The sequence below is a fragment of the Falco biarmicus genome, chromosome 5 (genome assembly GCF_023638135.1).
Source record: "Falco biarmicus isolate bFalBia1 chromosome 5, bFalBia1.pri, whole genome shotgun sequence".
Lineage (NCBI taxonomy): Eukaryota > Metazoa > Chordata > Aves > Falconiformes > Falconidae > Falco > Falco biarmicus.
Genome location: NC_079292.1, coordinates 38,508,450 through 38,533,792, shown reverse-complemented (window position 1 = coordinate 38,533,792; position 25,343 = coordinate 38,508,450). Strand labels below are relative to the sequence as shown.

Sequence of the window (25,343 nt, the reverse complement as noted above, 5' to 3'; positions counted from 1 at the left end):
TGTTCTTTCTAGACTCAAATTCTAATCCAGAAATTTATTTTTCAGGTGGCTGGAAACCTTCTTCTTGTTGTCCAGTTTAGTTTTCTCTCCTCTCATTAGAGCCATTAGATCCACAGCTCTCAATATAAATCTCCATGTATTTTGAACTTGCTTGCCCCTCCTCCTGAAATTTCAGATTCCGGCTCCTAGAGAAGCCATGAATGCCACCACCAGTTCCTTTGAGCTCTTGGAAGTTTTACTTACACATTTGGTATGACCTTCATACTCCCTTTCCAGCCACAAATCCTGATTTTGCCTTTATTTCAACATCATAATGTTTACTGATAATCCTGGCGAAATATTTACTTAGCTTTGGACTACCACGGCTGCATAAGAGCCTTACTTCCATTCTCCTTTTTGCTGCATCTAAATCTAAAGAGTAATCTTTAGTGCTATTTATGACAGCTGCATGCTACTACCTTGTAAGTGCTAATTAGCTTATAATACCTAATAGCTTCTAAGACTGGCATCTTAAGATAAATTTCTAGTGTTAGTCATACAACTCAGCATACTGTTAATGACTTTGGTGGAGGAAGGGAGATAGACATTCATTGCATGCATTATAGATACACCAGCTAGATCTACAAGAAGTAACTTTGTTTTGACATTTGTAAACAGCACCCCAGCCCAAAATTTCTACGCAATTTTGATTTTATGAAAACTGTATACAAGTGCGAGGCCAGAGAGAACCCTGTTAATTTAATGTAACACACGGACAACTTTCTTTGGTGAAATGCCCAACGACAGGTTGCACTGTTTGTACAAGGTTCAGATAAGAGCTACTGAAACAAATTATCCGTTGGTTTCTGCAAAGGTCTGGGAAAGTTAATGCGAGTCATGCAGCCTATTTAAATTCCCACCAGTGTTTGCACAATAATACAGACTACGTCCTTATATGAGTTATGGGAATCCAAACCACTCATTTGCTAGCAGGGCAAACAGCATCTAATTATGCACACACTTAAATTAAACCACTGAAGAGTATGTCGGAAAGGAGACGGTTCCTTATTCTATAAATAGGATCTTCTCCTTGTGGCACCAAGCCGCGGTCTCGCAGGAACGGGAAGGCTGGTCATTCCATGGGCGGCGGGCCGCAGCAGCCCACCGCCAGGCCTCGGGGCCGCCCCAGCAGGCCCGCCCCGGCCCGCCGCCCCAGCAGGCCCGCCCCGCGGGTTCGAGGCCGGCACCCCCTGCACCGCCGCGCGGGCCGCACCAGGCCCCTGAGGGAACCCGGCAGCGCCCGCCCCGGCAGGAGCCCGCCGCCCTGCCGGCACTGCAGCACAGGGCGCCGGCGCCGCTGCCGGTACGCGGACCCCCCGCCGAGGCGCCCCCTGCCCGATGACCCGTGCCGGGACACCCCCCCGCGGCCCTGCGCCATGGCGGCAGGCCACGCTCGGAGGAGAGGACTGCCCCGCCAGCCCCCGCCCAACCCCTGCCAGCGCTGCACGCGTGCGCGTCCGTCCCGCGTGGTGAGGCGGTAGACCTCCTGGCCGCGAGGGGGCGCGGCACCTGGCCGGGCTGCTCTCGGTCCCCGCCCTGCGGATGCTGGGAAGGGAGGGGGGGAGAGGGCGTCTCCCGCTCGGCGTCACTCCCAGCATGCAGCGCGGCCTGCTCCTGCCCCTGCTGCTGCTGCCGCCGCTGCAGCTGCTGCCGGGGGGAGAAGATGGCGGAGGGAGGCGCGGCGGATCTGGAGACCCAGCGCACGGACGTCGCGGCGCTGCTCAAAACCGCTCTCCGCAAGGGCGACACCTGGTGAGGGAGGAACGGGGGGACCCGGGCTGATCGGCGCAGGCGGCTCCCTCCGCCCCCGGTGCCGCTTGCCTGGCGGAGGGACCGACCTCCTTTCCCTCAGCCCCCCCTGCTCCCGGGGGCGGCTCGGCCCCTCGCTGCGCTGGGGACTGCCGAGGGGGGCAGGCGGGCGGCGGGGGGGGTGGGGCAGCACCATTGCCCCCCTTCCCGCCGCACGGGTCCCTCAGCCTCTGTCAGGGGAGGACCGGCCACCTCGGTGCGGCGGGGGGCCCTCGGCTCGGCCTGCGCTGTTGGCGACCGGCAGGGCCGCGCCGCGCCGCTGAGGCGCCCGGCGGGGGCAGGCACCGAGGTCAGCTCCCTGCCGGGCGGCGAGCGGCGGGGGAGGGGCGGCAGCGGCCTGACTGGCGGAGCGCGGTGCCGGGTGGCAGCCGCGCATGGCGGCCCCGGACAGCCGGCGGCCCGGCGCCCGCGGGAGGCGCGTTCGGCCTGGCGGCGGGAAGCACTGCAGCAGGGACTGGGGCCGGGGGAAGAGCTCGGCTACTGGGCGTTTATTCCATTACCCAGGCTGAAAGGGCCATGGCGTCACCTTCAAGTTGTCAGAAATTGTATCTGTGCCCTGGGTGGGGTGCCCTGAAGCCCGACCACGGCTGTGATAAACCTTACGTTTAAATTTTATTTTGGCTGTGAACCTATTAACTGCCTAAGAAACAGCCCCCGAAGGTGCAGACGTGCTCTTACAATACCTGTTATGCAGTAGGCCGTTAAAAAAGATATATTTTCCTGGTCAGACAGAAAGTATCTGTTAGTACAACGTACAGATTGTCAACAGAATAATCTGTGGTTGAAAAGAATTAGGTTAAATAGACACCACTTTCTAGTGTGTATGTGGTAATTGAGCTTCTGTAGTTGTAGTTCTCTGAGGCTAGGATATGGGGTTTTTTTTAGAGGGGAAAAGAAAAAAAAAAAGAACTGATATTTTTTCCACTACTCAACTTCTTCTCTTCCTGTGTGAAACTGTCAACCCAAGACAAAGGCTGAAGCGTTAACTTACTGAAAATTAAGTATGAATACACAAAAGTAGAACCTGCCCACCTCATTTCAGCTGTCATCACTCACTGTTCCAGTTCTATAAAAGACTATATTTAACAGTGTTGATACTGCAGCATGTGTCAGAAGCATACATTCTGATGCATTATTCAAATACTGCTGAGTATATGTTTAGTTCTGGCATACGAACAGACTGCTCTTAAACTGGAAAAATATAATCAACTAGAAAAAGGAAATCAATTCACATGGTAGTGTTGAAAATGACCAGCCGTGCTAAAAGGGTGCTCAGACTTGTAATCTTTTAAGACTTTTTTTTTTTTTTTTTTTTTTCCCCAGTGGTTCTGTTGGGTACTTCCCAAGTACTATAAAAATGTCTCAAATAGTTGTTATTCATAGTGAAAGTAACTTTATGACAAAATTACATGATGATTAAAACAGTAACTTCACTTTTTTTACATTAAATGTTTTAACATGAAAAAATCAGTTAAGTTGAAAAAGCTGAACATTCTCTGAAAAGAAGTATCTAGCTGTGATTATGACATTAATATTAATCAAGTGTTTTAAGACTGAATAAGCTACGGTGAAGTCTTACTAACTTTGAGTCATGAACTATTACATCTAGCTACATAAATGTGTATACATGTGCGTTCACAGGATTGATATTTAAAGCTATGTATTTAACTTCACAAATTAAGGGGTATGTTTAGTTCAAATGCTTTTTCAGAGGTATTTTGTCAGTAGCTTTTTGATTTTTTGGGGCATCAGTAAGGAATCAGAACAGTTAAAGGGCTGTAAGTCATGAGTCACAATTGCGTTTTTTTATTCATTCAGTAGTAAATACTGCTGAAAAAGATATGAGCAATGCCGTATCAGCTTGTTTAGTCTGAGCTTTAAAGCACGAAAGTACAGTCCTTTTAACATTACTGGTTTATACCGAAAGTCTTGTCCATGCTCTTCAGAATTCAGATTATAGGGAACAGTAAGCTGTGTAAGGAAAGTATAAAGCTTAGAGGGTTTCCCCTAAGAAAAAAGGAACTAAAGAATAGGGCAGAGAGGTGAGTCTTGTAGTGTTTTTTAAAGAAGACATTGAATTTCATCAGTAATTCAATGCACTGTGGAGAGAAAAATGAAACTGACTTGAAAGGCAACGTTTTTAGAGTTAGGTATTGGAAAAGAATTGATAGAATCGGGAAACATTTTGAACAGGCAGTTTAGTAAGCTGTAGAATTTGTTTCATTGGATGTTTTTAAGAGTATTTTGGGGATCGTATAGGTTAAGATGTGTTGCTTCAATGGACAGTCAAGGCCAGTGTCTTTTGACTGTTCTGTCCTCAGGGACAAGGTTTGGGGCTAGCTTCTCCCAATAGTCTTTTTTGCATTCTTTTATGGGCAGCTAATAAATTATTAAATTAGGAGAGATTGAGGATTCTTCCATCTCTCTGTTTATCTGCTTTTTCTAAACATACCTTAAATACGAAATTTAAGGTTTTCCAAGCAAGAATCTCCTTCATTTATCAGTTGTTTTAAATAATGTTGACCACTTGTATTAGTGAATTCAACATAAAGCCCACACTGTTGTTCCATGGAACTTGAAATATATATCTGTCTGTTGTCTTCCAATATTATCTAAAGGATCTTCAGGTTCTGTGGTTGAAAGATCTAGAATTCTTTTTTGGAAGAGAAGAAATGCTGTGTTTCATGGTGTATCTCACAGTTCTAGTGTCTGATATGATTACTTCTCGGTGTTTTGCAATTCTGCTGATGCTTGGCAAGTGAGTAGAATATAGTTTGTGGGGATTTTAACCTCTCATTTAGAAAGACAAAATATATTGGTTGTTACAGCTGCAAACAAATTTGAACTCCATCAGTGTCTTCCTGTATCTGCTGTCAGAAATTGAAGAGCTGTTGATGTTCAATCAATTTTTTAGCCACTGCATAATTTGCATGACCAAGTGGTCTTAATGATGTTATTTAATGCCTTTGTAGCTTCAGTGGTATTCTTGAGGAGAACCTTGCCAAGTTTTTCTGTTTTTAGTGTCACTGAGGTGCAGCTTTTAATACTGAAAGTTAGTGGTCTTGGAACAGTTTTCATAAAGCAGTGATGGAGACTATAGTCAATTCTTGTATGTGACTACTTCCTGTGTGTGTATCTCTGTAATTGCCTCCCCATATTGAGGTATAATTTCCTGTGTATACCTTTAAGATCACTTCCAGCCCTGCTTTCCCTGTAGTTCTGTTTTGCTGTGACTCTCTTAGAGATGTTGTCTCAGTTGCTTAAGTATGACATTACAAATGCTGTCGCACTCTTTACTTTGCTACCTTTTGGGCATGTTTGCCTTCCAAGGTTTAGAATGTGAGACCATGTTTCTCACCTTTTGAGTATCACCTGCCAATAAATGGTTCATTTATAGTGGGTAATAGTGACTAATAATGGCTAACAAGACAGGAGTCAGTTGCACCAGTTTTTCTTCTCCCTCCCACTGCCCCAAATTTCCCCACTGTGCTGCGTTCATCTATTGCTTGCTGTAGCAATTTGTGAGCAGATGAGAATATAAATGTTACTTATATTTTTAAAAGCAGTAACTTGGAGAAGGATTGGGTTGTTAGAGTAGACAAATAACTATCGCAGGAGTTTATTTGATGGCTAAGGGAACAAATGCCAACTTCAGATGTTTGAATAGGGAATACTGATTACAGTAGAAAGTTGTACTGTATACAGTAATACGTAAGTAAAACCATTCATACTGTCCAGTTCTGGTGTCCACATGTCACAGAAGGTGTTTGTTTGGAACGAGTTCAAAAAAATCTCAGAATTGAATAGGGAAGGCAGAAGCCTTGACTTGCAGGGAAGAGCTTTAAGAGCCTTTGTCTGTTTTGATAGAATGTTGAGTTCTGTGCTGAAATACTTACATAAGAAGAAGATGTCTTCTAGGATAAAGATTTTTAGACAAGCAGATAAAGATTTAAGACACTGCCTGTAAACTGAAGCTAGTCAGAATTAGAGCAGAAGGAAGATGTTGATTTCCAGCCCTGCTAGCCAATGAGTTTTGGTGCCAGTCATCACTTTATAGAGTGCTGAGATAGATTCTTGATCTGTTCTTGATTTTTAAGCCTTGCAAGTTACAAAATCTACAGAAGTATAGTATTTTGAGTTCTTTCAGGTGTCTCTTACACAACACTTCTGCAGTTCTGGTGAGTCCAGAGGGAGTACTGTTTTTATCCATAGGGTATGTTTCTTGGAAGGTGAAGAAAATACTCTCATTTTTTTGCACCATGAGAATTTTATTTGCTGTTTAATTGTAAAACTAAGTCACTGAAAAGAGTAAGTAAAAATTTGAGAAGGAAAAATCCTCCCCAGTGAATGATCAGTTGATATGAAAAGTTCAACCTTAAAGAACTTCACCTCCAGAAACGTATTTAAAGAATTTCCCCACCGAAAAATGTATAAGCATTTTAATTCTGGTTGCAATGAAAACTCATGAATCTTGATGAACAGGCATATAGCCCTACTTGAAAACGCTGCAGTGCCCGTCATTGATGATAACCTTGATGCTGAAGTTCTTAGCTTTAATAGCATTTTACGCTGTGGTCTTCTCAGCGTTCTCCACATTTGATCATCCATCATTGTGCTGTACATGTTCAGCATCTAGATTGAACATTAATGGAAGATTTTACTTGATTTCACTGAGAGCATGATGAGGTGTTATGGACCTGCACCTCAGTAACGTTTGGAATAATGTCCTATACTGTTCTGATGGTTTCATATAATAAGAAACAAGGAGCGCTATATCAGTGTTCCAAGGATAGAATTGAGAATTGGCTGCTTTTTCTTTCAAATGAGGTTTAAGTTGCTGATTTCTGACTTTAAGACTTTGTGGTTGAAGTTTTGTGTTAAATTTGTCTCACTGCATGTGGAATAGTGCAGCATTTCACCAACAGCTTATGAAGACATACAAAATGTTTTAAATTCTTCTGGGAGAAAACTTGCAATGGAAATGTGTAGATGCACTTTTTTTCTGTGTAATTGATTAGGCAGGGTGAGAGCACGGTAAAATGAAAATCATGTTTGTGCCAGGCTTTTGCCTGAAAATTGGAGGTCAAACATTGATTTAGGAGTTAGATTACTTTTAATAAAAAGTCTTTACTGAAATGGAAAATTGGTACATGTGTACAAAATACTTACATGGTTGTTAATGTTCACACAGCAATTTTAAACTAAAAATGCAGTACATTAATTTTGGCTGAATCGGACGTTTTGGTCAGGCTCTTGGTGATGTGTGAAGTGCTGCTTAGGCACCTTGTGGAAACTGAGCATGGGGAGCTGTAGGGGGAATCTGACTGATCAGTTGATTTGTAATCATCTTGGTGCATTTAGTTGAACAAAGCTTTTATTTCTGCAGGGGAATGTGAAATACTTAGACTGAGATATCTTAAAAATGGGAGATAAGCAATGTAATTTTTTTTTTCTCTTCGACTGATGGATTTTTTTTCTGTGCATTTACCTACATTTTTAATAAAATGATGGTTTGGTTCATATGTGATAGAATAATTACCATCTTGAACTTCCAAGAACTTGTTATTTCTGAAAGAAGATTTAATTTTGAGGCATCTATTAATCATGAATGTACTTAGTCAAGCAATTTTGGCTAGCTTAATCAGAATAGGAATACAGGTACAAACCCATTCTTACCTTTCTTATTTTTATAGTTGCAGTTGTGCAAGTACAAAAATGGGATGCTGTGCCTTTAAACAGGAGTCCTAATTTGCTTTCAGCAACACAGTTGTTCCACTTTGTCCTCAGTATTGCTTAATCTGTACTCGTGCACAGTGAGGAGAGGAAAAAAAAAATTCTCACCTATCTCTCTGGACAATTTGCACAGTTTTGCTGTTAAAAAGTGAAATAGCTTGTTTTCGGAAGATACGATGTCCCAGCAGTACAAACTGGTGGAACGAGTGTCTCTCTGTGAAATGTCTTTATTGCATATTAAAGTTAACTGTTTTGATTTTGAAGTTGAAGGACTGACCTATCAGTCAATATAAAAAAATCTAGGTTACATGTTGTTTAATTATGTCTATATATAACTGAGGAATGCATTCAGACTGCTTTTGACAGCAGTGGGAAATACCAATAGCATTGTCATACTGTTCAAATATTTTTCCATCAAACTGGATGTTAAGGTAAAGAATGAATGCTGTTGTATTTCTGTGATGTTGGTACTGTGTTAGTAAGTTTTATTAAATCAAAATGTTATCAACCATGAGATAATTTAAGAAATCAATTGGCAACTTTCCTGCTAGTACTATTATTTTCTGTTGTTGAGCAAATAATGTTCATATGTGGTCACGCAGCTGCAAAATTTTAAAACTTGCATGAATTTATTATTGATTTTTATCAATTGTTGAGTTTTTGTTTAAGAAACGAAGGTGTATTTACAAGTGTTGTAATAGCGTCATTCTTTTGTTCTCTTAAGTTAATGTACAAAGGCTGTAAGTAATCCTATTTTGGGCAGCCCTAAGTCTCTACACTTGATTATTCATAAGGATACAGTCTTTTCTTGGTAGTTTTAATTGACTGACCCAGTTGTAGTGGGTTTGCATGGCAAGGTTTTGGTAGTGGGGGGCTACAGGGGTGGCTTCTCTGAGAATTCCCCCATGTTCAACAGAGCCAGTGCCAGCCAGCTCCAAGATGGACTCGCCACTCGTCAAGGCGAAGTCCATCAGTAACAGTGGTAGTGCCTCTATGATAACATATTTAAGAAGGGGGGGGATGGGGACGGATGTATGCTCAAGGTCAACTACAGCCAAAGAGAAGAGTGAGACTACGTGAGAGCAACAACTCTGCAGACACCAAGGTCAGTGAAGAAGGAGGGGAGGAGGTGTGCCAGGTGCTGGAGCAGAGACTCCCCTGCAGCCCATGGTGAAGCCCATGGTGAGGCAGGCCGTGTCCCTGCAGCCCATGGAGGTTAACAGCGTAGCAGATATCCACCTGCAGTCTGTGGAAGATCCCATGCCAGAGCAGGTAGATGCCTGAAGGCTGTGGCCCAAGGGAAGCCCACACTGCAGGAGGTTCCCTGGCAGGAGTTGTAGCCCCATGGAGAGAGGAGCCCATGCTGGAGTGAGTCTGCTGGTAGGACTTGTGACCCCATGGGGGACCCATGCTGGCACAGTCTTTTTCTGAGGGACTGCATCCTGTGGGAGGAACCCATGCTGGAGCAGTTCCATGAAGAGTGTCGCTCCTGGGAACAACTCATGTTGCAGAATTTTGTGGAGAACTGTCTCCTGTGGGAGGAACCCCCCCCATGCTGGAGCAGGGGAAGAATATGAGGAGGAAGGAGTGGCAGCAACATGTGATGAACTGACCACATCCCTCTTCCCCATCCACCTGCGCTGCTTGGCAGGAGGAGGTAGAGAAAACCGAGAGTAAAGTTAAGCATGGGAAGAAGGAAGTCGTTGGGGGAAGCTGTTTTAAGATTTGGCTTTATTTTTTATTATCCTACTCTGAAAACTAATTTCCCCAAGTCAAGTTTGCTTTGCCCATGACAGTAATTAGTGAGTGATCTCTGTCCTTACCTTGACCCTTGAGCCTTTTGTTATATTTTCTCTTCCCTGTCTGGTTGTAGAGGGGAGTGATAGAGGGGCTTTGGTGGGCATTCAGCCAGGGCCAGCCCACCACACGAAGGCATGGCTATTAACTGGTAATTGTGTTTTAAAATTTGAATATTTTGTATAGGAGGAGAATGACCAAAATACTCGTTGGTATGCCTATATTACAAAAGATAATAAGATAAGTTCTCTGTAATTTCTAGATAATATTGAAGAAACTTAGGTCCAGTAATTGATGAGAACACAACCAGGAACCAGACTAACAGCCCTTAATCACAGACTTGAGCAGTCCTTTGTAAATTCCAGAAATAATTACCATTTTATCCCACTTCAGTGGGACCCAGAGAATAACACGTGCAGTAACCTTTTTCTCAGTGTTGTTGTCTGTAGGGGCTTACTATATGAGGTTCAGTAACCAATGTAAACTCATCCCAAAGGTAGATTTCGTCTGTACAGTGTCTTCAGCTAAAGCAAGTTTAAAATAGCTCTGATTTTTAACTTTTTAATCTTGGTTTACAGTATTTCTAAACAAAGCTTGTTTGCTTCTAATCATGAGAATGAAGTGAAAGATCACATTTTTATATAGCTTTGAGGAATATATTTTACAAGAAAATAATATTAACTAAAAATAGGTCAAGGTCAAAAGTAATCTGTGCTTTGAAAACAACCTGAATATAGGAAAACAGGAATAGGGAAGTAGGTTGAAATGTTAAGCATTGTGCTTTGTAATTGTCAATACTTGTCAAAAAACTGTTCAAATAAAACAATTATTTAAAGAAAAGTTATGCCTAAATGGGAATATAGTATTGGCAGATAGCTTCTGGCAGAAATAAGGAAGAAACGTTTGACAGGTGACAGCAGATATATCTTACAAAACAATCTGAAGCTCCGCTCAGAGTTAAACACTGAGAGTACTGAAGTAGGCTGGACTTGAACTGGGAACGTGTTCATGAACATGTTGTATAGCTTTTTGATTGTACTTGCTCAGAAAATTTAAATCTCTTTAAGGTTATGTAATACAACTAAGAGAAAGCACCTAAACCAAATTAAACTGTACAAATATTTCCAGTATTATTAATATCTAAAATACCATATTTGAGTGTAATGTTCAGCAAATAATACATGCATGGTTTTGCTTACTTTTAGGTAAGGTTTGAGGCTATTCCAGTATTTATGTATTTCTGTTACAAAGTTGTTGGTTCTAAGTGACCTTAGTATAATCAAACTTGGTGTTTGTTTTCATCAAGCAATTAGAGGTGACTGATTTATTTGAAATGCCTATATATGTCAAGCATTTGCTGATTTGGAGTTAAATAGTTCACCTAATTTTGAAGTAGTCTTAGTTTTAAGGCTTGCCCCTCAAAATAGCGTATCTAGAGATTTGAGAGAGTTCTGTCCTTCAGTCTCTATTACAAATCCTCCAGGTGTGTTTTACCGCTGAAGGTGTGTTGGTTGTCCTGCTCACTAGCTTGGCTGATGACATCTGAGAGAGCAAAATTTGTGTTCTCTGCTTGAGTGAGATCTTGGTTCCATCCAAGTTAAGTAACAAATATTTCTTAATCATAGTTTTAAAAAGTGGATAGGCTGTATTTTTTAGCTTTGCTAAGGTGCCCTGGGGTAGCCTTCTCAGTCTGGTCCACAGTTCAGAAAAACTTCTGTAACAGTAGATTGGTTTGGAATTCTTTCCTTCATTAGGTAATAGTAACAAAAATAAAAGCAAAACATTGTACCAAGTTTAATGTACAGACATTTTGCGTCTCTGTTTCACTAATGCATGGTATGCTATTTTTGTATCTGGGACAGCACATACTCAGTGAAGCGTATCTGGTCTCAAGTGCCTGCTCTGAGTTTTTAATAATTTTCCCCTAAAAAGTGAACTAAAAAACGATCAAATCTTACTTATGAAATGAGGTTTTGGCAGATGTAGTTCTGTTTGCTTGAGGTATGTCTTTTCCTCTTAAATTACTGGATGTCCTTAGTAGGTAATACTTAATTTTTAGGTGGCTGATTGTATCATGGATATTATAACATTGATGAAAAGATACACTGTTGCCTTCATACAGTTTACCTTCTCTGTTTTGTGTAGATGAGTAGACTTGTTGATCTTGGTAAGAATGCTATATTGAGTGTTTTGCAGGATCAAAAGCTTATAGCCTGAAAATTTCTGATTTTTACTTTTTCTGTTAATGCTAAGAAGTCTGGATTTTAGCTACGTAAGTGCTTTAGCAGACTGATCCCCTAAGCTGAGCATGGTGTAATTGCATTAGGGTTTTTTGCAGCATAATCTTTAACATGGTATATCCTGTTTGCATAAAGATGAGGGAAGTGTATGGCATTTGAATGCAAATTTCCATTTTCCCTAATCTTATTGGAAAAGTAGTATTTAATCTATTGATTAAGAACAAGTTCTTGTGAAGGGGGGAAGATCACAGCTACTGTGACTGTATTCCGTAGGAACTCAAAATAACCTCTCTCCTGTATCAGATTTCTATTGAAGTAAAAGTAGCAGAACCCTCATTAAAATGCCTGATACGTATAAAACATACATACGTATAGCCAGTAATTCACTGTAAGAATTCAAAACTATAGTATCAGTTAGCATTTTTTTAAATCTATATTGGTTTTTTTTTTTCCTTGGCTGTATTAAATTCACTGAGTGCTTCTTCGCATGTAATGCATGTTACCTCAACATTTTTGTAAACTGGTCTACTAAGTTTGCTTTTAAGAACATAGTCTAAGAATAAAGAATCCAAACTTTTTTAAATTAAGAAGTCTAAACAATGTTGGTGTATCCTGAGCCAATAAAAGCAGTTATGTCTAAATAGAAAATAAATTAATTACCAGACTTACCTAAGTATCCTGCTCACCTTTGTTTTTAAAGGATGTTAAGAGCTGAATATTGGGATAGTGAGTAAGGCGTAACTTCCTAAGCTATAACCTGTGGTCAGCAGGTAGCTCACCTGGCTCTGGTAAGGTGCCAGGTGAATCACTAGGCTCTGGTAAGGTGTATAGTGCTGTGTCAAATCTGTAATATTTTTGTTTCAGGTTTGATTGTAAAGGTATGGTGTGGTCTGTAAGAAATCCTGAGAACTGACATTGGCCCATATGCTCCTTATACTAATAAACCGATCTTCCTGGTATACTTTTATTTAAAAATTAGTACACAGAGATAGATACATACTTCTTCATATTACAAGCAGTATTAACCAAAGTATTAAGCTTTGCCCTTTGAGTACACACAGATTTCATGACTTCCCCTTTCAGTCTTTTCATTAATCTTCAGTAGAATACATCTTGCAGAAAATGTGTGTGTAGGCTCTTATTTGTCTGAAAGTAATTAGTTTAAAAAAGTTAGTATCTGTAAAGCATAATTAACAGATGCAGAATTTAATCTTAGAATAGTGGTTTGCACCTATTTAGCTTTTTCAATTGTTCCAGCTTTGTCCATACATCCAAAATGCACCAATCCTAACGAAGTACTACTCAGTGAATTTGAGGAAGAAGACAGGAAAAGAGATGATACAAAGTAACTTGAGTAGCTTTAAAATGTTTGGTGTTCACACATTCTTCGTTTTGCTTTTCTCCATTGTACTGCTGGACAGGCTTTGCTTAGAAAGTCTCAAAGTTCGTGTTTTTTTGGTTTGTGGTGGGGTTTTTTTTGTTTGTTGGGGTTTTTTTGTTAAGATTTTGTGGTCCTTCAATATCTTCTTTCCTGGAAAGGAGCTTGACTGTGTTGTTTAGTTCTTACCATGCTTATATGCTTGCATGATTTATAGGTGACCTTTCAGCTTTTTTATGCTAGAAATATTAATCTCATTTTAGCGTGTAACTACAAATTCTTAAATCTGAAGAGAAATGACGTAGGTTTTTGCACTTTGTGTTAGGAAACAGAAATGTTACAACTTTTCAGTTAGGGAGAACCGTAAAGAGACGACGGATGGCAAAATTTGGTTGGTGGCAAAATTAATTGGGAAGAATGAAATCATAAAATTGAGGAAGTGTTGAAATAGTTAATGTGAACACTTAAAATCTAGAACAGTGGACCCAAGCTGTCTTGCACTGTAAAATCCAGTTATCAAAATTTTCTGTTAATCACTATGTTACTGGTGTATGATCAGACATTTAACACAAAGCATTTGTAAAGTAATATGGTTCTACAGGTGCAGTAGTTCGTTAAGCATTAATTACAACAATGGGCAGTTTACCTATATGGTAATTTCCCTTCTGTCTAAAATTATAGCTTTCCTCCTTTGAGATTCATAGTTCATTCAAATTTAGATCAAGACAGTAGAGGCCATGCGATCAAGTAGAGGACAAGGCTGGCAGGTTTGGTGGTAGAACGGATGCCGGAGGGTGACTGCATTCATAACCACACAGAGTTATGGCTGTTATGGAATAGTGCTGGATGGCCACAGCAGAGAAAGGTGAGAATGCTGTTGGCCTGGAGTATGTTTGTAAGACTTGATAGCTTTGTAAAGCTAAAAGGCAAGGACATGCCCAATTGATCAAAATTGATATCCCTTTTCCATTTATTAAAGAAAAATGAGTCAAATATTAAGAGACTGTTATAAAACGAATTGGGATTTGTACATGTAGAGTGAAAGAACTAGATTTTTGCAAATGTGGGAAGAACTGCTGCTACTTGTACTTTAAAAAGATGCAAATACCAGTGATTCAATTATAGTAACGTAGAGTTTGTTCTGTCAGACTCAGGGTGAAGGAAAAATTACCTTCAATATCAGACTCAACATTTAGTTATATATGCGCTGTGTAAAATAAAGTTACTCTGTTTAACACAGCCATGCCAATTCAAACTTCCATGGTGGACTCTATGTTTTTCTCTTCCAGGAAATGGAAAATAACACTCATTTAATTTCAATAGTTATTGTTTGGTGGAAAATTGTTTGTAGAGATTGGATTTTACTTTCTTAATTTTCAAGGGGACTACCTTTTTGCATTACATAGGCTAAATTGCCTATTGCAGGCTTCTGTCTGCTGTATTCTCCTCCCTCCTTCCATTTCTGAGTAATAGATGAATGTGGTATACCTTGGGCATAAATTCGATAGAGAATCTGTTAGAGAAAACACTTTAAAAGCTTTCTGTATTCACTGTTGAGTCTGTACCTCCAAAAGTATTCTTGCATTCATTAAACCAGATTATATCTGAAGACATCTGCATCTGACTGTTGTTTGTAGAAAAGGAAGCACATTGCCTCTGTAAAATTTAAACCCAATTTAAGGATTTTTGCTCCTGTTGCAGTATTGCTTAGGAAGACTTTATGATAATAAAAATACAATTGAAAGCTTCTAGTAACAAAAATACCAAATGTTTGAAAGCGTACTGGGGAGCTGTTATGATGTTGCTTCACTTCCTTTATCTATTGCATGATGGCAAACATGGTGTTTTTAAGGAACTTTGCATGTTTCAAAGTATATATCTTTGCTTTTATCTGATATTTTAAAAAAGTCATGCTTTTTTTTTTCTTCCCTAATGGAATGCTTGTTTTCAAGAAATTATAATGACAAATTTTAAATTACAATTAGATAGTAACTTTAAATGCTTGTTCTCACAAACTGGTCATTTTTCATAGTTGAAGTTGTTTCTCATTTAATTTCACAACAGTTTGAAGTTTGCAGTTTCAGAAGTTCTGCTGCAGTGATGGTTAAATCTGCTACTGTGTTAGAAGAATCTGAAAAGTTTAGAAAAGGCTTTTATATAAGATAGTAGGGCTTTACTTGGATACTTTCTTGTGTTGCAAAATGTTTTCTGTACACAAAGATCTGAATTTTGAGAAGCTCATTGCCTTTTAGGTAGTTTTAACTTCATTGAACAGCATAGAGCCGGGGTCCTCAGTCTGGCCCCCCAGGGTCCTCAGTCTGGCCCCCCAGGGTCCTCAGTCTGGCCCCCCAGGGTCCTCAGTCCGGCCCCCGGTATTTACAGACCCCCCCCGCCGGGGGTTGGGGGCGGGAACCAAGCAGCCGCAAATGGCTTCCTGCCACCTAATCTGCACGTCGGCCCCCTGGTTAAAAACTTTGAGGACCCCTGGCTTAGACAATGAAAAGTGGTCATGAAATCAGTGTATTCTGAGTGAGTTTGACTTCTGAAGTGTAAAATGTGCGTGGGACTGGAACATACTCCAGTTTGAACTAGTATGTTTTACCTTTTTTCAGCATTAATAAAGTTTAAATTAGTTGATTTTTGTTATAGCCTGCATTTTTATCTTTGTACTGTGTTTTATCCCAAATTTTGCCTTCTTTAATGCAACTTAACCTTGTCTTATTTCCTGTTACATTCTACACATGCTCTAAACAAAACAAAACATGTCAAGGGAATTCTGCCACAGAACGAATAATCAGTGCTGGACCAAGCTGCTTTAGAATGATTCAATATTGTAAAATCATAGTAGTGTCTCATCTTTCTAGAATAGGACATTAGCCATACTGTTTCATTACTGATTTTGTGGGATGCATTGTGCTCGAAACATCTTGTTAATTCACTGTTTCTGAGTTTGGTAAGTGTGGAAAAGGGCATTTTTACAGCAAGATACTTTTCATATACATTTCCTTAATAGTGTTTAAAACTGAATTTTTTTTCAATATAGTTTTGGTTCAGAAAGCAGTTTGAAGCTGTTTTTTAGCTTCATTAACTGTTTAAATTTTATTAACTTTTTAAGCTTTATTAACTGTTTAAAATTTCAGAAAGAAGTTGTGTGTTGCAAGTTCAAGAAGAAAGTTGTGTACAAAACAATTTCAGAAGAGAGAGCAACTTGTAGTAGTTGATGATGCTTGAGTAGTAGTAACAGGTTGTGATAGCAGAATAGATACAAGACCAAGTGTTACACTATGAGGTGGTAAAGGTACGTGCTCCAGACTACAGCTAGCATTGGTGCAGTAAGGGAGAAATTTGGTCCCTAACCAAAGTTTTTTACGCTGGCAGAACTGTGTCTATAGCAGTTGAGACACAGCTCGCCTTACCTATTTATGTTTGCTTAGGGTAGTTATAAACTAAGGCTATAGGATTAATTTGCGCATAGACTCGTTATTACTTGACGTAATCGTATTTTAAATCAAGACTTAATGATGTGAATTAGGATGCTGTCGTCGTAGATGTTGTAAAGTTGCCTTAGAGACCTTAGTCTTCGATGTTTTTGAAGGAATGTAGAGAAATCAAGCATCCAGAAGCCTGTGGTGATCTTATGTATAGCTTTCTAATGCCACCTTTGTCTTACTTTCCAAAGGACTTTTACCTATAGGTTCATGCACTTAAGGGTACATTCTGTACAGACTGAAAAATTTGGGCTTATTGAGAAGAGAACCTGATAAGTTGACTACAAAGGATCCCACTTAGTGAGCACAACTTGGTAGTAATTCCTGCTTTACCAGAGGGTTGCAAGCAGTTATTCTGGGGGTTGACTCCAGGCTTGATCTCTGTGTATAAGAGAGAAAAACTGTACTTGAGAGAAGAAAAAAGTCATCAAGAATTACCTGTCTTAGGTTTGTTAATTCTTACTGTAGTTACATCATTTCGAAGCATAAGTTTAAGGCCCCACTAATGTATTTTTTTAAAACCTATTCAGCAAAATATATATTCAACCAATGTTTTTTTACTTCTTTGGTTACAAGAGTTGTGGGTGCTAATGTTTTTGTTCTGTGTTTTTCCATGGTTTTCATTAGTAACTCCTACAGAATGATTGCCTATTAAAGCTATATGTATTAGCAGACTAGTATTTGAATCACCAGGAAATTTTTAGAGTTCTTAAAGTTTCAATAGCATATTTTTGGTACGCTGCGTATCAGAGTTCAGTAGTCAAATACTGGAGGAAAGAATGAGGTTTACCTGATAGTGATGATACTCTGACATATACGAGGGTAGTAGCAAAAGGTTTGGTACAGACCAGACAGAAGGCAGTTGATGCTTTTAGGAAAGAGGAACAGTGAAGGTGTTTCCCTTTTTTTAAAAAAAATAAAAAAATGTGTATTATACATCTATATAAAATCTGAGGGTCACTGAACAAATAGTGTATCTTAATCGTAAAGAAATCCTGGACAAAAAGATATAAATGTAGGTATCTCTGGACTTTGTAAAATCCAGACTGGCAACTGTTTAATTTGGGTAGAAATACTGTGGAGCCGAGTTTAGAGATATCCCTTTATATGGAAGTGTGAAGCTGATAATTATATGTAGGAGGAACATCTAGTACTGCCTCAAAGCAGAACATTTACTGTATGTGTTGATGCTGACTCAAAGGAAGAAAACAGACTGTGGTTCTTGACAGGACGTAAGAGTTCTAAAGTTTTTCAGCTTGCATTATGAATGTTATAAATAAAGCTCCAGCAAGAAAAAGTATTTTACTAAAAGCTATCTCTCATTTTTTAAGGGACTGTCTAATTATAAAGATTTAACTGGAATCTCCTGAATTCACAAATTGAGAACAGGAGTTAAAGCTGCTGATGTTTTCATGCTAAAACAGGAAATGTTTTTGAACTTCCCATTCTTCAACTTCCGATATGCTGTGTTGGCAGTCTTGCAAAACTGTACTTGCCCACTCTGACTAATGGGATCTTTAATTGTGAGCAGTTAAAGTCCTTGTTTGTAGGAGATGCTGATAATGGTTAGCAGACCAGACAGAAAAACATTCTCCATTTTGCAAGGCTGATGAATACAAGTGCATTAACATGAATTAATTGGCACTGTAGGAAGCAGTGGCATGCCAATAATTAACTTGTGTGTCTTCTTCCATTTAAGGTATCTAGTGGATAGTCGCTGGTTCAAACAGTGGAAAAAATATGTCGGTTTTGACAGCTGGGACAAATACCAGATGGGAGATCAGAATGTGTACCCTGGTCCTATTGATAATTCTGGACTTCTCAAAGGTAACTGCTTCTGATTTGTGCAATAAGCCAATACTAACACTGAGTGCAAATTTGTGACAGATTGTTCGTCATTTGTAGTTGATTGTATAAATGAATCTCAGCATATATGAAGGTGAAACTTTTTGTTTTCAGACCATGACAAGGGAACTGGAATAGATTTCTCTAACAAATCACAATTTTATAAATAAAATTATTGAAGCTTCTTTGCAATGGTTACAGAATATAATGTACTCGTTTATAGTGACATTTTGGGATACCTTGGGAGTTGAAATTTAGTCAAGTTGACAGATAGCTTTTTTAGCTTAACTAAATTAGTTGATTGAAAATAACATTTTTTACATTGAACTCTAAGATTTCTTTTTGTAAATGAGCCCCAAGCCTTTACTTTGATTCTGCAACAATTGAAGAAGAGGTATTAAGCAGCTCATTGACAATATAAAGTGGGGTGAAATGATAGAGGGTAATTTCCTAATTTTTTATGGTCTTCTAACTATGATTAAACGCTGTCACTGTTTACAGTTACTCAGGTCTGACTGACTTTTGCTCAGCTGTAGTCAGATTTGTGCATACAGGTCTCAGAATACTTTCCCAGGTATTTTAATCTTTAGGTTAAATTTTGTATTTGATGTCCAGTGTTGAAATACCATTAGTCTCATTAATCTGCAAAATCTAGTGGATACAAAATCTAGTTGATAATTGGTTTCCTTCTTTGCAGTTACAGGCAATGTAATAGTACTGCATAATTTGTTTGCACATAGTAATACAGTTCTTTACAACTTCATGGGGTTTGTAATGAAATCTGATTTTCTTCATGCAGAATTTCTCAAGTGCAATTAATATCTCATTATTTTAGAAGTTAAATGTTAAAGATGATTGCTTCTTTCATAGGACTTGTCATACCATGTTGCACTAGTTGTCAGTGTGAGTGAGTGTGCCTGTCTGACAGTGACTAGTATCAGTGCCTTTGAAGAAGGTGCTGTATTGTTATATGCATCTATATGTTCTCTTCCATCCACAAACGTAAAGGTCTTTTTGCTCCAGGTAAGTGATGTGTTTTGTTTTCTGAAGTGTGAGCTTCTGGATTTTTTTGTACATTCTTGCAGTGAGGTGGGCCTATTCAGGTGATACTTCTTCAGTTGAAATCAGATGTAGCAAGATCTTTTTAGCCTCAGTGAGGCAGCATCAGCTTATTCTCTCTTCTGTGTCTACCCACTTAAAAAAAGGTGATTTCTTGATGTGCAAAGTAGTATTAGTTGATCTGTATGATTTATAACTTAATCTGCATACATGTTCAGATTATGTTTAAATTTACTGTAGATATGAAGCCTATATTAGGGTTAGCAGTGCATACTTAGTTATGTTAGCCATTTTGCTAAAAGCATCTGAAAACCTGTATTCTATCATATTGACACTGCTAATACGCCTTTAAAATAAATACAGCATTGGGTTTTATGAACAGCTTCACTTTTTGCTCTTTCATGGTGCAAAAACTATGGCTCTGCATTGGCAGTGATGCCATGCATCCAATTAGTGTCTAACATCTACTGTTCCTGTGTGAAGGTAGTTTTACAATTAAGGGCATTAGTGCTCAGCAGATAGTAGCTGTCTCCTTCACCTGCTGCAAAGCAGCAATCCTCTGTACTAGGTTTCCTGTGCTGCATAAATTGAACCTGAAAATGCTTGGGTTTTAATCCTGTCTTTTGCATGTAGTATGCGCTAGTTGCTCTCATACTGCTGTCCTTAAGTGTTAAGTCTGAAAATTTGCATCTGATTTAAAGAATAAAATAATCTAAAAATGTCATGCTTGCTCAGATATTCTGCAGTGTAATGCAGTGATAAGGAAAACTATTATTAAATTCAAGAAAGACTGATTCCAGGAAACTGGAGCAGTATATCATGCTTACATTACTTAAATGCTGATCCCTTTTGGATGAAGTGAGAGCAGTGAAAAGTAACAGGTATAGAGACTTCAGTTAATGTCAACATATGCAAAAAATGTTGTTGAATGTAATAGAGTGCACACATGCCATCTTCAAAAGAAGAGATATATAGTCAACTTTATCAAAAGCACAAGCAATAGCAAAGCAAGCAGGAACCAGTCAATTAGTATAGATGATTGTTCATTATAGAAAACAGTGTTGCATATGAAGGACTGAGTTGTCAGACTCAGAGGACTTCTTTGATGCGACAAGGTGCTGAAAAAAATTTACGCTAGAAGAAATTGTTGGGGGTTTTAGAAAGACAGAATGGAATCCAAATTGTATCTTTTCACTATAAACTCCTGTAGCAATATCGGGTCAGTGGAGAAATATAGTATGAACCTTTTAAACAGATACGTGGACCTGAAGATGTGTGTGTGGATTTCTCCCCACACTTTGCTCCCAGTTACAATGGTACCACTACAGGCACAGTGTTGAGTGGGCCAAATAAGAATTGATAGTACAAGTCATTAATTATTTCAGCAAATGTTTCTTGTATGCAGCTTTTTAATATAGAATTGTTTTTCCTAATCAGTCAAGACAGTGTTGAACCAAAATTTGACTGTTGAAAATTGTTACTTGTACAGCTAGGATGAAACAGCCTGAGGGGGAGGAAAAGGAAAGTACCTTTTAAACAGGTGCATTGATTGAAGTCTCATTTTTTAGGTCCCATAATTATATTTATCTCCATGAAGAACTGAATTCTTTCTTACCTATATGTTCACTGAGATGTTAATGTGAAATTCCATTTTACTTTTTGCTTGAGAAATGTATGTACTTTGGCTCCCAAAGTGAAATTCAAAGTCTGAGGTTTTCTTCCACTTTGTTGCCTTCTGTGTTGCTCTTGTGGTTTTTCTTGCTAAAAGTGCAGCAAATACTTTGGCTGTTTCTGAACTTGATTATTTCTTCTTTCTAAAATAACTTCATAGTTGTAATACTTACCTGGCTGTATTTTAGGATTTTTCTTATTGTTGGGTTTTCTTTGTTTAGATCTTCCTACTAAGTCATTCACAATTTTTATTGGAGGAAGTGCATGCAAACCATATTGTACCTTCTTGACTGCATTAAGTCATCTCTAAACTGCACAGATTGCATATTATGGAAAAAGTATCTTTTTGCCATCTCTGAGTAGCTAATGGCAGTAACAAATACTGCACGCTTGAAATACATGAGCTAAGAAGAATATGCATCTCCCATGTTTTGCTCACACATCAAGGTGCTTTGCTGGAGAAGGAAAGAGGGAGTCAGCACCAGTGATAATAGGAGCAGAAGCAAGCTGTGCATCCTTCTTTGCCTATATTTTCACCATTTGGGCAATGAAAGCAAAAAGTACTGCTTTTCCCCTGTGCTTTCTCTTAAAATCAGAAATCCTTCAAACCAACTAAGGTGCAAGTGTAGGTAGAGTAGGGAGATTATTCTAGAGTCTTGGTAAGCTGAATCTTGTTTTACTCTTCCCACCAGGAAGTGAACACAGTTCTAAATGTCCTCAGTAGTGTTGCCCTCTTACCAAAAAGGTCATTTTGAAACATGTTTTGTTGAATTCTTACTAAAAAAAAAAAAAAAAGTAGTTAAAAGGACCTCTGATTTCTACGTGTGTCTTTTTTAAAGCTCAGGATATTTTTTTTTTTAATTGAAGTCACATTATGCTTTGTTTTCTGTCTGTACAAAGGAGAAACAAGAAAGTTACAGAAATATGATCAGAGGACTTTATTGTTTCATATGTGCATAACACATGCTTATTTTTGTCCTTGCAGAAAAATGAAGGTAACTATTCATTTTGCTTAGAAGTATCCAAGGGGAAGGCAAATACTTGAAGTGATTTCACATTAAGGTTACTTTTATGCTCAGTTTTAATTTTAGTTGTTTTTTTTTAAAATTAATTCTGCAGTTCATTCACATATGAAAATGACAATAAATAGACTGTATATTTATTACAGTCTATTTATTCTATATACATAGTCTTTTTGGGTTTATACATCATTAGGTTTGTCATCCTGATTCATTCATGGAGCTGAATGTGTGAGTCTCCCTGTTTGATCTCCCTCTGTACAGAGGGATGTCTGCTGGCCTGTAGTTGGGTACTTCCAAATGGAAAGACAGCTGCCCATATTGTCTGAGGCTTACAGTGGCTCAGGTCTGGAATCGCATCTTACCTATATAGGGGTAGCTGCTCTCTTACTACTGTAGTAGGAATTGAACCAAAGCTAAAAGCATGCTACTTATCTAAAGAGGTTGCCAAGTTGTGCTTGTTTCAAGTGCTGCATCTTGCTGTCTCTGTGAAGAATTTTGTAGGGACTGTGTTTCTGGACCGCATGGGATCCTTTAGGAGGGTTGTACCATGTTATTTTCCCAGTCTGGCATGGAATGAATGACTTCAAGCTTTGCCTTGGATCTACTGTAACTACCCATTCCAGCATTTTCAGTGAAGGATGCAACTGCAGCATGGAACAGAAGTATCCATGGTGATGGGGAAATATGTGCAAAGTGGGTGGAGAAATGGATTGGTTTCTCTGAAGGCTGTGATAGCGTGTGATAACAAGTTAGGAGCTTATGATTGCGTGAGGATATGGAGTTGTCACTTGGGTTCATGAGTGTAGGAATACTACCTGTAATAGGCGTGCTGTGCATGAGCTGGGTAGCTTGGCTAAATGGTTTCAGAAGAGTTTTGCTTTGAACACCATAATACTGATAACATAACTGTGACTCAGAAAATATTTTGTTTGCTACTTATGTGAAAAATGTTACATTAAAAACTCAAGCAACAGAATTTCGGTATTCAAGTAAAAATACCTTTCTCTTATAGATGGTGATTCTCAGTCTCTCAAGGAGCATCTCATTGATGAGCTGGACTACATCCTTTTGCCAACTGAAGGCTGGAATAGGCTAGTAAGCTGGTACACATTGATGGAAGGTCAAGAGCCAATAGCACGCAAGGTACTGTTAAATTACCTACTGGAGTGAATATGATTTACAAATATGCAGGAGTTGCACAGGAATTTATTGGAAGGTTGTAAGTCCTGGCCTATGATGATCATATCTAAAAGCAACTAAAACAGTAGTTGTCTATATCTAATTTTTATTCAGATTTCAAAGGCTTAAGTTTTTAATATTGAGAAACAAAGATGCGAAGGGTATAATACTTTTTTTGTCTGGAAGTAAGATCTCTAATGAATAACTTGTTTAAGAAGCTTCTAAGTCTATTAATGCAATTTTTTTTTTTTTAATTAAGTATACAACTTTAAAATTGTCTTAACTATATTAGTGAAAAGCCTAGCTAATACTGTTAACACTGACAAAGTAGTTGGTAGTTCCTTTTCTGATAAGCATGGTCTTCTGTGTTCAGCAGCTTAATAAGGGAGATTTTTATTTACACAAAAAGATTACCTCAGCACAAGTCATAGTCCATGGTATGGTGGATACTGTGGCCTTCTGTCAGTTAGAGATACTAAAGAATTAACATTTTGTTAAATAACGTGATACTAATTTTTGTTTGCCTCAGCACATACCGTCCTTATTATTAAGGTGATACGACATTTTACCAGTTTGTTGATCAGACAGTCTTTTTTGTTTGTATTATTTCTTAAGATTTTCAGATTAGTGATTACAGTTGTATCCTTGCTGGACTGAATTTCTTAAGTTTTAGAATGCATTTTGGTATGTTTGCCATTTCTAAATTGACCCTTGGGGTGTATTCTTTCTGTTACAAGGATCTTTAATTCCTGAAAAACTGCTTGAAGAATTTTAAGACGAGAATTTAGTTTGATATGACTTCTAGTAAAACGTAACTTTTTTTTTTTTTTTCCTCCTGTGACATGACTGGGGTCAAACTACATGCATGCTGACTACTTACTTGAAGTCCATTCCTTTCAAACAAATGCTAGGTTTAGCTATAGAAGAAATTTTTTGTCTTCAAGTTTCATTTGGTCAGCAATAGTAGTACTTTGTTGGGTTTTTTTAACTTTCTCTTTAACACAGTAAAAGAGATGGTTTTTTTTGAAGAAACATTCCAGGGATGTCTCTTTTACTCTAGTTCTGTAAGAGCTGTTAAAATGGCTTTCCTTCTTTAAAGTTATATCTGTTACCAACTTGTTACTGTTTTTCCTGAAGATGTATTTCAAGATGGAATGCTTTTCCATCATCACGGTAAACTAAAAGTTCTGTAACTTTTTCACTTTGGGGGGAAAATGGAAGGAGCGAGAAAGGAAATTAGAGTAACTTGCTATCCACTTGGAAGGAACTAACTGGAAAAATACGTGGAGTGTAATGAGTGGCCAGGTAAACTGGCATAACTTCGTTATTTTCTGCCAATATGAACAGTAGTTATGCTCTGAGATGCATATTCCAGTTCAGAATTTTTCTTTCTGATGCTTTTGTTATTTGATAGTGATTCTTTTTCCTGTTTGCCTTAGTGTTTTTTCATAGAGGTGAAATTATACTTTTATTCCATCCCCTTTTTTACATCAACTTTTTTGAAATGTGCATCCAGATTTTAAATGGGTACAGTGTTGTACTTGATCTATGTCAAATAATGTTAGGTCTTTATGTAGTAGGATGTGGTAATACCACTACAGTGTCAGTTTTATTCTCAGAAGTGTCTTGGCTATACTGCACAGTTTTGTTTACTGCAACTATTTTGTTGTTGCTCAAGTAGCTGAAAACCATACCAAGATGCTCAAAAGACGATGCATTTTTATTTAAATGTGATAGTTGGCAATCATTAAAGCTAAGGCAAACTTCTGAACAGAAATGAAATCATTCACTAATTTATTTTTTTTCCTATGGCACATGCATGCAAGTTATATTTGTACAGCAGATAGCAGATCTCTGCTAGCAATTAGCTGGTGGCTTTTTTTTTTTACCGTATTTGTCAGATGTATCACATATCAGGCCAGTGGTTAATTTTGGAACAGTCTACATGACTAAGTACTGCAGTTACACTTTGGAAGATCAAAGGGAAAAACATTTAAGAGGTGACCCTGAATATTTTTTCTACATTTTACTTTTATAAAAAAAAAAAAATTATCCTGTGTAGTTACCTGTTTTTTAATAGGCA

At 38.5% G+C, this 25,343-nt stretch overlaps 1 protein-coding gene across 3 annotated transcripts in view; it reads left to right on the top strand.

The window, feature by feature from the left end:
* The first annotated feature begins 1,626 nt into the window (after positions 1 to 1,626).
* The window catches only part of USP15 (ubiquitin specific peptidase 15), a 70,175-nt gene continuing 46,458 nt past the window's right edge, over positions 1,627 to 25,343 (top strand). Inside the window, exons 1-3 of one of the 3 annotated variants that reach the window (XM_056339959.1) lie at positions 1,627 to 1,791; positions 18,184 to 18,311; positions 23,094 to 23,224. In XM_056339959.1, coding sequence (XP_056195934.1) covers positions 1,703 to 1,791; positions 18,184 to 18,311; positions 23,094 to 23,224 — 348 coding nt within the window. In that variant the 5' untranslated portion in view covers positions 1,627 to 1,702. The remainder of the gene's footprint in view (positions 1,792 to 18,183; positions 18,312 to 23,093; positions 23,225 to 25,343) is intronic. The other 2 variants (XR_008822028.1, XM_056339958.1) reach the window with 2 other exon arrangements.